Below are 12,347 nucleotides of genomic sequence, written 5' to 3'. Positions count from 1 at the left end.
AGAGGCCACAGGTCCTTGTGGGAGGAAGGGGCCCCGCCCCTGGGTCCCACGTAAGCTGGAGACTCCTAGGCAGGACCTCCTCCTGTCAACATCTGCTCTGGCCTGGGCCCTGGTCAGTCCTGGCCACCTCACTTCCCCTTCCCACGGGCAGCAGGAGGTATGGGGAACTAGCAGCCCGGGGACAGCAACCCCCCAGTGTCCCCTGCTTCAGGGAGAGACGCCCACAGGCACGAGGGTTTGCTCTGACGGAGCCCACGCTGCACCTGTCCCGGGGGGCCCTGGCCTGGGAGGGACAGGGCCTCCGGTGCACACCTGGCGGCACAAACTCTTCTGTGCTGCAGCCATTGCCCCTCAGCTCTTAGTAAGAGACCCACAGGAAGCAGCCGCTGTGTGCAGGGCCTGGAAGTCAAACGCTTGCACACACCAGGTCTCACCTTGAATCTCCACCTCGTGACAACCACGAACTTGAGCGTGTGGTCCTTGCCCAGGATCTCCTCGTTGCATAAAATGTCCAGCTGGCGGGAGAAGGGGCGGGTTAGGGAGCTGAGGACAACCTGAGGGTGAAGAACCCGCCCTTCCGACCATGCAGGAACGAAGGATGCCACAGGAAAGGTATTCATCTGTCCATGTCTCCTCCCAAACTCCCTAAAAGGAACTCCAGGGCAGAGACAGGCGAAGTTGCCTCCCTCCGGCATCACAGACGCCTCCAACCTCTCCCTCTGGCTGAGCACAGGGCACACCTGAGGCAGCTGGGGACGCTCAGCCTGCGAGACCACCCCCTGCCCCAGCCCCCGACAGGTGGTGGGCCACAGAGCTGTCCTCAGCGGCCCATCCCTCGTTCTGCCGCCACAGCTCCCAGAACTTTCCAGAAATGTAAATATTCATCTAAATTGTTTGTAGCCACTAAAATAACAGAAATGGAACTTATAATAGGAAGCCGCTTGCCCCCTCCCCAAACAGCCTCAGGGACCTGAGGTCTCTGGGGTGCACAGGAGCCCCAGCCGTGAGTCATGCCCCCGGGACCCTGCGTGCTGGGCCATGGAGTGGGAAAAACGCCCGTGCCCCACCCCAGCAGCCAGAGCCCCTCGGCCCGCCAGTCCCCTCTTCCCTGTGCAGCAGCCCAGCAAAATCTCTCTCTTCTCCTTCTCCCCCTGGCACACATCCTGCCTCAGTTTCTCCTGGGGCTCCCAACATCCACTTGCTGAGGGCCACTCCAGGCTGGAAGCAGGGCCTGTGCTGTCCCCGCGGAGCCCCCGGGAGTGTCAGCGTCCATCTGTGTGCCGATGGGGCAGGAACGCGCCCACGCGGGGCTGGGGCTGTGTCCTCCCTGCTGCCCGCAGGCCCCACCCGGCCCCAAGTGTCTCAGGTCTTCCTGCTCCTTGCCCTCAGCTCTAGGGTCTATAAGCTGATGATGTTGGCAAAGTTACCTCCAAAGGTTCTGGGACCCAGAACACTGGCTTCCCTGCTGGGGGCTCATCCCACCCACCCTCCTGCCTCTGCGGCTGCACCTGCCCCCTTCCTGCCCCCAGAAGCCATCACCCCTGCAGCCCGAGGGCCTTCAAGCTCCATCTCACACCAGGCCCTCCGAGCGCAGAGCCGGCGCCTGCCGCCCATCCCTGCCTTCCCGCGGGCACAGCACTGGCCACCAGGTCCTGCTTCATCTCCATGTGTTCACCAAGCCAAGGGCGCCACAGCTGCCCGCCCAACCACTCGGTCCCTAACCCCACCCTCTGGTGAAATCGGTGATCCTTCAGCCTGTGTCAGAGTAACTGGCAGTGGGCTTCCCCTGTCCCCGCCGCCTGGCGGTTACCTCGTTGAAGGAGGACAGGTTCAGCTTCTTGGCGATGAACTTCTTCAGGTGCAGCACGGTGGCCTGGGCGGAGCAGCGGATCCACTTGCGCTTGAGGCCCCGCAGCTTGCTGCTGTTGCACTCCAGGCAGATGCTCACCTGCGGGAGAGGCAGGGCTGGCGCTGGGGAACCCCTCAGGCACCCCGATCCCCAGATCAGAAATCTGTCATGTCTGAGATTCCCTTCAGATCTCCACTCTGCTCAGCAGCCTGGCCCTGTGACATGAACCCTTCAGAGAGAAGCCGGGGTCACTTCTCCAGCGCAAGCACGGGGCCCTGCCCTGTGCCGGGGCCACCTCGCACCTCCTGCCGACACGGCAGGCACACGCGTGTGTATGCATGCAGCCACAGACACACGCCATGTGAGGCCCTGAGCCAGGCCTGCTCCCGCTCAGAGAAACGGCACAAGCAGGTCCTGAAAACCCAGATAAACACATCAACGAGAATGAGAATACACATCTAGAATCAGGAGATCCAAGACAGAAAAATGTAAGACCACGTGAAAAACGGGCAAGAAAGAAAAATAACCAAGCACTCCTACAAACGAAAATGTCACGGAAACTACACAGCCAGCAGGTGCGGAACCTGAGCCGTCTGAGCCGACAGACTGATCCTCTTGAAGTTACCCCCAAGGAGGACAGAGACAGAGCACCAACAACCTAATGAGGGAAGCAAACGGACTGAGGGGCCACCATCCATGCCACAGGAGCCCCGGAGAGAACGGGGGAGACGGCGAGGGGCAGAGCCCAGGAGGCAGGGGCTAAAGCTTCCCCAGAACGACGAAAGACGTCAACCTTCCGACTCGGCGAGCAAGAGAACCCCCTCCAAAAGACAAGGCAGGAACAGCCAACCACAGGGTGCAGACGTGCAGCTGCCTCCCTGGGACTCTCGCCATGGCAAGAAGGGGCAGGTCCTGCCGGGAGCCCTGCCTGGAGGGCTGGCCATTATCTCCCCTTAGTAGGAGACCCAGTGGGGGCACCTGCACGCAGCTGTGCAGAACTCTGGGAGGAAGACCCTGGATCTAGGGGAGGCTGGGAGGCCAGGCCCACACTCTCAGACCTTTTCAGAAATGTAAATATTCATCTAAATATTTTGTAGCCACTAAAATAACAGAAATGGAACTTAAAACTTTCAGGCAAGTAGAAGCAAAAACGAGATACAGAAAATGTACTGTCAATAAAAGACAGGGAAGGGACGCACAGGAAGGACACAAACGGGTCTCAGAGCAGGGCAGCAGACACCCTGGGAATGTCAGCGGGCCAGCAAAGCGCTCTTCTGATTTGACCTTTTAAGAAATCCAGCTCTGAAGTGTGACACCTGAATACAGGGACAGCTGGCAGAGCCAGATCACTAGCAAAGTGGACTTGAAGGAACAAGCTACAGCGAGAATCTCCACAGGACAGGAGCCGCGCCAGAACCCACATGACCGAATGATGCCTGGGTGCACCTGTGTGGAGGCTGTGTCGGGGCTCCCTGCCTCCCACCATGAGCAGAGCGTGGGCCCCCCGCCCTCACAGCACAAGCAGGCAGCACTCCGCACCATCCAGCACAGCCCTGGCTGGGAGGAGCCAGGTGCCAGACGGGAAGGTGTGCACAAGGGCGCACGGCCCCACACGTGGTCCGAGGGCACTGCCCGGACCGTGGCGGCTCTGCCACTGCACGAAGCTGGAGGGCTCCGGCGGTGCAGACGGCGCGTCTCTCGTGGAAGGAGAGGGGAGACACCGAATCAACACGGGAAGTGGCCACAGGTGGCCTCTGTGCGGCTGGGCTCTCACAACAGCGAACTCTGCATGTGAATCCATCGTCCACGGAAACACACGAATCGCTCCAGGCTTCGGGCGCCGTGACACACACACCTCTCACAACCCAACGGCGCACAGCAGATGCCAGGGCCAGGGGCCAGTCACTTGTGGCTGGGAATCGCCTCCACCTGCTCCCACCCTGCCCCCTGGACACCCACCAGGCCGTTTCCCACCTGCAGACCCAGCCCTTCTGGGAGAGCAGCAGGGCCCCTCCCTGCCCAGTGGCGAGCCTGGGTCTGTGTTTGGTCACTGCAGAAAGCCCTGCCAGGACACCATGCGCTTTCACCTCCCCAGAGGGCTGGACCTCACGGAGAGTCTTCATTTCCCTCTAAGCAGGTGCAGCACCAGTGGTGTGTGGAGGTCCCACCTCGTCAGCTTTGGCGGTGGCCATCCTGGAGTGGGAGTCCCGCCGAGGACTGACCATGTGGCACTTCTCCAGGTTACCGCCCTCTGGGTGCACATTTTGAGAAACGCGGCCCCTCCCTGGGTGTTCCTCCTGGGGTCAACCGAGGCCAACTATAGGCCCCGAAGACCTCCCACGTCTTCCTGTAGGTTTTGCAGTTATAGCTCCTATTTTCTGGGTTACTTTTCCACACCTTAGGAGACGTAACTAATCTTGTCTTTGTTGGAAACACAGTTCTTCCCCGGTGAACTGCCTTGGGTGGGAATCCACTGACCCTACAGCTACAGGCTCTCGGGTTTGCTTCTGTGGTCTGGATGCAGAAGTCCCCGGAGGCCATGTAGTACAGTCGTGGTTCTGGGGCCAGCACTGTGGCATGGCAGGTAAAGCCAACACCTGTGATGCCAGCATCCCACATGGGCACCAGTTAGAGACCCAGATGCTCCACTTCCAATCCAGCTCCCTGCTGGTAGCCTACGAAAAGCAACAGAAGATGAACCAGTGGTTTGGTCCCCTGCCATCCACATGGGAAACCTGGATGGAGTTCCTGGCTCCTGGCACTGGCCTGGCCCAACGCTGGCTGTTACAGCCATCTGGGGAGTGAGCCAAGAGATGGAAGATCTTTTGTTGTTGTTGTTGTTAAATATCTACTTATTTGTTTGAAAGAGTTACAGAGAGGCAGAGAGGCAGAGAGAGAGAGAGAGAGAGAGAGAGATTGATCTTCCATCTGCTGGTTCACTCACTAAATGGCCACAACGGCTGGAGCTGAGCCAATCTGAAGCCAGGAGCTTCTTCTAGGTCTCTCACGTGGGTGCAGGGCCATCTTCCACTGCTTTCCCAGACCATAGCAGGGAGCTGGATCAGAAGTGGAGCAGCTGGCGCCGCGGCTCACTAGGCTAATCCTCCGCCTTGCGGCGCCGGCACACCGGGTTCTAGTCCCGGTCGGGGCGCCGGATTCTGTCCCGGTTGCCCCTCTTCCAGGCCAGCTCTCTGCTGTGGCCCGGGAGTGCAGTGGAGGATGGCCCAAGTGCTTGGGCCCTGCACCCCATGGGAGACCAGGAGAAGCACCTGGCTCCTGCCTTCGGATCAGGGCGGTGCGCCAGCCACAGCACGCTGGCCATGGCGGCCATTGGAGGGTGAATCAACGGCAAAGGAAGACCTTTCTCTCTGTCTCTCTGTCTCTCACTGTCCACTCTGCCTGTCAAAAAAAAAAAAAAAAAAAAAAAAAAGTGCAGCAGCTGGGACACAAACTGGCGCCCGTAAGGGATGCTGGTGCTGCAGGTGTGCAGGTGGTGGCTTTGCCCACTGTGCCACAGAGCCAGCCCCAGATGGAAGATCTTAAACTCTGAGCTTGAAATAAAGAAATAAATCTTTAATAATAAAAATAAAATGGTGTGGCTTCCAAGGCACTGCTTGGGAGGTGGGCACAGGTCGCCAGGAGCCTGCCAGGGAGGGTGGGACGGAGAAAGCCTCTCACAAAAGCCTGCGTCTGGGCCCAGCTCTTGCTGCTTCCTCACTCGCTGGGCTCCTTCCTCTGCCCCTGCTCCAAGGGACCCTGGACGGAAACAAAGCCTGGCCCAGGCGGTCTGGTCCCAAGCTTCCAAAACTGAGCTGGTTCCAGCTGTCTTCTCTGCCCACGTGGCTCGTCATGCGGGCTGCGGTGCGTGGGCTGAAAGTATCTCCATGCCTGCAACACGACATCTAAATGAACATGCTCTGGGAGCAAGTTTCCATGTCTGAATTTCCAATACACATTTTAAAAACAACCCGTGGATGACTCATTAACAACAAAAGAAACAACCTGACTCAAAGATGGGCAGTTTCTCCCTAGGCGGCCCACAAATGGCCAGAACCCAGCAAACATGGTCACCACCTCAGGCCCAAGAGGCTGTTCGCAGGGGCCGGCGCTGTGGTGCAGCACGAAGCTGCGGCCTGCAGTGCCGGCATCCCATGCGGGCGCCAGTGCTCGGGCCCTGCACCTGTGTGGGAGACCCGGAAGAAGCTCCCGGTTCCTGGCTCTGGAATGGCCAAGCTCGAGCTGTTGCCGCCATCCGGGGAGTGAACCAGTGGATGGGAGCACCGTGTGTGGTGCTGGCGGGACCACAGCGTGCAGCTGCTGAGGCCCTCCAAAGGCAAGCACCAGCGACGGACGCGGGTGCGGGATGGAAACAGCTCCAGCAGGCGTCTGCGCTCCATGCTCCTGAAGCCAAGACGTGGGAGCAACCCACGTGGCTGCCGGGAGCAATGGGCGAAGCACACACAGCATCCGGGGGCTTTGGACTGTGAAACTGACTTGGGAGCCGGTCTGTTGCAGGGCAAAGGAGAAACAAATCCAGGCAGTGCTCACGACCACAGGCTTTCTGAAGACTCCGCAGCCCTGAGCAGCAGGGAGACTCGGGCCGGACCGTGACGCACCTGGCCCCGAGGACGGATCCTGAGGGCCACTGCCGACGTGAGGGCCCCAGAGGCGGGCGAGGCGCGGTGCCGGCGTGGGGTGGAGTGGGCGAGGAGCAGACTTTCCAAAACAGGATTTAGTCATCTGCATATTTATTTGTAAGGCATCTGCGGGTTCACTCCCCAAATGGCCACAATGACCAGGCCGGGCCAGGCCAGGCCAAAGCCAGGAGCCAGGAGCTTCTTCCAGGTCTCTGCGCGGGTGCAGGGGCCCAAGCACTTGGGCCATCTTCTACTCTTTCCCAGGCCACAGCAGAGAGCTGGATGGGAAGTGGAGCAACCGGGACTTGAACTGGTGCCATCACAACGCCTACCTTGGGAGCTGGCATTTTATGGGGACAGAAATCAGTCTGGGGGGGATGAGAAAGATGGATGGTAGTGACGGCTGCACAAGGATGGAACACACCTAATACTACCTAAGTGCACACTGAAAAATGTTTGAAATGGCAGGTTTTATGTGTATTTTAACCCAATTAAAAAACTGAAAAACAGATCCACAGGTCAAGATGGAAATCAGGAAAAACTGAAGCTGTTTAGAACCAAACTACACGGACGTTCAACTCCAAAGGTCAGGAAGGGACTCAGAGTAAATCCTAGAGAGAAAGGGGAGTGCAGGCCTTGGGGACACAGACGAGGGGACAGAACCCACCAAGGAGAGAAAGGCTAAATCCTCCAAGTGCAATAAAACAGCAACAAACTCCACACAAACATGACACTTCTTGTTCACTCTAACAGTTGTTAACATGTGTCAAAACCTCAGTCAAATTCAGAGATAATTCCTAGCATAAAAGGGTGAAACAGGGGGCTGTGGGAGGGGGCTAAGCCACCCTCGAATACCCACGACCCATACCGGAGTGCCTGGTGTGAGCCCTGGCTGCCTCACTTCCTGCTAACGCACCCTGAGGGCAACAGTGGCGCCCACGTGCTAGGGCCCCTGCACCCAAGTGGGAGGTCTGCATGGAGTCCTGGCTCTGGCCTGGCCCAGCTCCGGCTGCTGCAGGCATTTGGAGAGTGAAGCAGCGGATGGGAGAGCTCTCTCTCCCTCTCCCTACCTCGCTCCCTCTTCCTGTTTTCAAATACAAGAAGTTCTGTGACACAGAATTGGGCTGACAGTGGTGCGGGACAGAATAAGACTGACGCGTTCTGGAGGTGGCCGGCAGTGACGGGTCAGGGAGCATCAGCCTTGTTCCGGGAAGGGACAGATGCTAATCTCACAAACTGACCGGAAATCCACGCTTAAACCCCGACACCAGGCCAGAGAGAGGAAGCTGGGAAAACACAGCGGCAGCCAAGGTTGGCGCGAACAGTGAGAGGCCCCTGTGGTCTAGGCCCAGCGGACGATCCCAGCTCAGCATCCAAGACCAGAAGCAGACGGGCTGAGGACTCAGCGCCACTCATGTGTCAGGACCAGGGCAGACGGCTCTGCTCCAACGCATCAGGAACCCACAGCCAGACTGACCGTCCCGGGACAGGGGGTCAGGGCACAGCGCGGCAGGAGGAGACCCTGCATCTGAGGCAGGTGGACTGACAGCCGAGGACAGACCTCATTTCTGGTCTTCACAGACACGCGGCAGGCTCCCCACGTGCTCTGACAGCTCACAGAGAACGAGCCTCAGGCTGCGGTCAGACTTAGAGGCGGCACTGAATCACCAACGGCCAGGAGTAGGGCCAGCAGAGCCGAGGGCTACTCTGTGCGGCCTGCTGCCACGTGACGGCACAGAGAGGAGCCGGCAGAGGCACCGCGCAGACGCCAACGGCGGGCCGTGCAGGGCGAGGCTGTCCCGGCCTGCCCACCAGGGGCCCTGCTGGTTTCACGAGACCCACAGAAACGGAGCGCCCCCCACCTGCTCGTCGCTTCTGTGGTAATCATTGTCCTCCTCCTGCTTCTCCTCCGCCGTCTCTCGGTTTGAACTGTCATCTGCTTTGGTTTCACCTTTCGGCATAAACACAAAAGACTGTGTATTAATCCAGAAACATGAAGGCCAAATGCTCCAAAATCGAACCTTTCTGAGTGCCAGCATGAACCGGGCAGACCTCACAGCTGCGCTCCTGCGACGCTGTCGACGCAGGTGCATTCCAAATGTCAAGGCGGTGCCGTCACCTCACGCTATGTGTGCAATGTGCGCACAACGCACATATGGGTGCCATCCATGCCTAGAGCCGGGCCTCGTCCCAAACACCTGACTGTGCACACACAGCCATCCCAAAACACGGCCAGTCCCATTTCAGACACGAGATACTCAACCTGCTAAGAAATCCGAAAGAGCAGTCTATTCGGAATCACTCTACAAGGGGCCAGCGTGGTGGCGTGGCGGGTAGAGCCGCCACTCACGACACCAGCATCCCATACGGGTGCCAGTGTGAGTCCCGGCTGCTCCACTTCCAATCCAGCTCCCTGCTAACGGCCTGGGAGAAGCAGCAGAGAATGGCTGCAGTGCTTGGGCCCCTGCACCCCTGTGGGAGACCTGGCAGAATTCCCAGCTCCTGACTGCCCAGCCAGGTCCTGGTCATCGCGGGCATTTGGGAGCAAATCAGCAGGCACACAGGAGTTCTCCCCCTCTCCCAACAAAACAAAATCCTGTGCCTAGGCTCCAGCTGTCCACAATGCGCCTGTCAGAGCACAGGCCCCCATGGCAGGATCCCCACAGAGGTGAGGCCAGGTGCCCGTGGCTGTGCAGCTGCGTAGGCAGCTACAGAAGGCAGGGCCCTGGGGTGGGGACAGGGACAGCCCCAGGCCTCCCAGAGCCCCTCAGGGCTTGCCACACCCACAGTCAAACCCGCTCTCACTGGTCGACACAGCCACAAAGGGATGGAGTGCGAGGACACAGCTCCTCCTTGCTTCCCCCTCAGGTCACCGGGAGCCCCAGAGGCTGGGGAGGGCCTGGGCCCCCAGGAGAGCGCCCAGCCTGGCAGACTTGGTGCTGACCCGGGTGCGCGGCCAACACTGCAGCTCTGCCTGTGCTTCTGTCAGGGAGCCCACGCCTGCTTCTCCTGCCGCAGGCCCTGCCAGCTGCACCCTGGGGAGCCCCCACTCCCCGCCCTCAGCGCCACCTCACTCACCGTTGCGGTGGGGATCCGAGTGCTGCTTGGCAGAGCACGCCTCGCCCTTGGTGTCGCCCGGCACTTCCATGCCCAGTTTGTGATAGAATTCCCTCTGTTTCCTCATTTCCGCTGTTAAAAATTAACACAGTCTTTAATCTTGAGGGAATCCTGCAAAGGCCTCAGGTGGGGTTGTGAGTGAGACAGCTGCTGCTAACAGCAGGATTCAGCCTCTGCCAGCCGTGACACCAGGGGCTGTGTAAGAACCTTGTGGAGGGGCTGGCACTGTGGTGTGGCGGGTAAAGCCACCTGTGGCACCGGCATCACATATGGTTGCCGGCTCAAGTCCCGGCTGCTCCACTTCTGATCCAGTGTCCTGCTAATGGCCTGGGAGAGCAGCAGAAAATGGTGCAGGTGTTTTGACTCCTGCCACCCACGTGGGAGACCTGGAAGAAGCTCCTGGCTTCAGCCTGGCTCTGGCTGTGTGGTTATTTGGAGAGCAAACCAGTGGGCTGAAGATATCTCTCTCTAACTCTTGACTTTCAAATAAATAATTTTTTTTTTTTTAAAAAAAGAAACAACCACACAGAGCCCAGTGGAGTTGAGGTAGGACCAGGCCACTGGAAGCCCAGACCCAGGCTGTGACTCCAACCTGCTTCATGCTGCAACGCTGCTTCGAGTCCCAGCACCTCGGTTTCCTGCTGATGTACCTGGGAAGGCAGCAGGTAACGGTTCAAGTGCTTGGGCCCCTGCACCCATGTGGGAGACCTGATGGAGCTACTGGCTCCTGGCACAGGCCTGGCTGTTGTGGGCATCTGGGGAGTGAACCAAGGGCGGCACACTCTCTCCGTCACCATGCCATTAAAATACATGAAAACAAATAAACATTTTTAAAGGTCAGGGAAGAATCCTAACGTCCAAGTCCACCTTTCTCTGCTGTCCACAAGTGGTCTGGGTGCAGCAGCAGCTCAGCACCCTCCAAGGCTTCCAGGCTGCAGCTGTGTGCCCACGTGGCCATCCCTGGACAGACACAGCTCACGGCATGCTCGCCGGCCACACAGGTCTGCTGGAGACTCTTCCAGGGTCTGTGTGACCCCATAAAGCCAGGCTACCGGGTGAGGCTTCAGAGGGGACCAAGGTTAGATCAGGACCCTGGGGTGCAGCCTCACGGCTGGAAAGAGCAGATGCACCTGTTCCCTCGTGATGCCAGGCTCTGTCACCATGACACCGTGTGCCTGTCATGTACAACGCCAGGCTTCTATCACTCACAATGCTGTGCCCCTGTCACTCTCGACGCCAGGCTGTCACTCACGAGGCCAGGCTCCTGTCAATCAGACACCAGGCTCCTGTCACTCGAACGCCAGGCACCTGTCACTCGCAAAGCCAGGCTCCTGTCACTCAGACGCCAGGCTCCTGTCACTCACGAGGCCAGGCTCCTGTCACTCAGACACCACGCTGCTGTCACTCTCGACGCCAGGCGCCTGTCACGATGCCAGGCTCCTGTCACTCAGATGCCAGGCTCCTGTCACTCATGAGGCCAGGCTCCTGTCACTCAAAAAGCCAGGCTCCTGTCACTCATGAGGCCAGGCTCCTGTCACTCAAAAAGCCAGGCTCCTGTCACTCAGACACCATGCTCCTGTCACTCTCGATGCCAGGCGCCTGTCACTCACGACGCCAGGCTCCTGTCACTCACGACGCCAGGCTCCTGTCACTCACGACGCCAGGCTCCTGTCACTCAGACGCCAGGCTCCTGTCACTCAGATGCCAGGCTCCTGTCACTCACGACGCCAGGCTCCTGTCACTCACGACGCCAGGCGCCTGTCACTCACGACGCCAGGCTCCTGTCACTCAAAAAGCCAGGCTCCTGTCACTCACGAGGCCAGGCTCCTGTCACTCAGACACCATGCTCCTGTCATTCTCGATGCCAGGTGCCTGTCACTCACGACGCCAGGTTCCTGTCACTCAAAAAGCCAGGCTCCTGTCACTCATGAGGCCAGGCTCCTGTCACTCAAAAAGCCAGGCTCCTGTCACTCAGACACCATGCTCCTGTCACTCTCGATGCCAGGCGCCTGTCACTCACGACGCCAGGCTCCTGTCACTCAGACAACAGGCGCCTGTCACTCACGACGCCAGGCTCCTGTCACTCAGACGCCAGGCTCCTGTCACTCAGACGCCAGGCTCCTGACTCTCGCGATGGCAGGTGCCTGTCACTCACGACACTGCATTCCTGTCACTCAGACACCAGGCTCCTGTCACTCAGACGCCAGGCTCCTGTCAATCAGACACCAGGCTCCTGTCACTCACGACGCCAGGCTCCTGTCACTCAGATGCCAGGCTCCTGTCACTCATGACACCAGGCTCCTGTCACTCAGACGCCAGGCTCCTGTCACTCACGACGCCAGGCTCCTGTCACTCAGACAACAGGCGCCTGTTACTCTCGACGCCAGGCTCCTATCACTCAGACGCCAGGCTCCTGTCACTCACAACACTGCGTTCCAGTCACTCATGAGGCCAGGCTCCTGTCAATCAGACACCAGGCTCCTGTCACTCAAACGCCAGGCACCTGTCACTCACAAAGCCAGGCTCCTGTCACTCAGACGCCAGGCTCCTGTCAATCAGACACCAGGCTCCTGTCACTCAGACGCCAGGCTCCTGTCACTCACGACGCCAGGCTCCTGTCACTCAGACGCCAGGCTCCTGTCACTCATGACGCCAGGCTCCTGTCACTCAGACGCCAGGCTCCTGTCACTCACGACGCCAGGCTCCTGTCACTCAGACAACAGGCGCCTGTTACTCTCGACGCC

At 59.2% G+C, this 12,347-nt stretch overlaps 1 protein-coding gene across 2 annotated transcripts in view; it reads right to left on the bottom strand.

Moving 5' to 3' along the window:
* Nucleotides 1-12,347, bottom strand: part of PCGF3 (polycomb group ring finger 3) — a 39,743-nt gene that overhangs the window by 3,815 nt on the left and 23,581 nt on the right. For both annotated transcript variants that reach the window (XM_002723870.5, XM_070067934.1), the window contains exons 7-10: nt 9,565-9,675; nt 8,349-8,437; nt 1,811-1,948; nt 435-515 (exon numbers count right to left, since the gene is read on the bottom strand). In XM_002723870.5, coding sequence (XP_002723916.1) covers nt 435-515; nt 1,811-1,948; nt 8,349-8,437; nt 9,565-9,675 — 419 coding nt within the window. The remainder of the gene's footprint in view (nt 1-434; nt 516-1,810; nt 1,949-8,348; nt 8,438-9,564; nt 9,676-12,347) is intronic.

The sequence above is a fragment of the Oryctolagus cuniculus genome, chromosome 2, assembly GCF_964237555.1.
Source record: "Oryctolagus cuniculus chromosome 2, mOryCun1.1, whole genome shotgun sequence".
Lineage (NCBI taxonomy): Eukaryota > Metazoa > Chordata > Mammalia > Lagomorpha > Leporidae > Oryctolagus > Oryctolagus cuniculus.
This window is presented reverse-complemented; position numbering and strand designations above follow the sequence as displayed.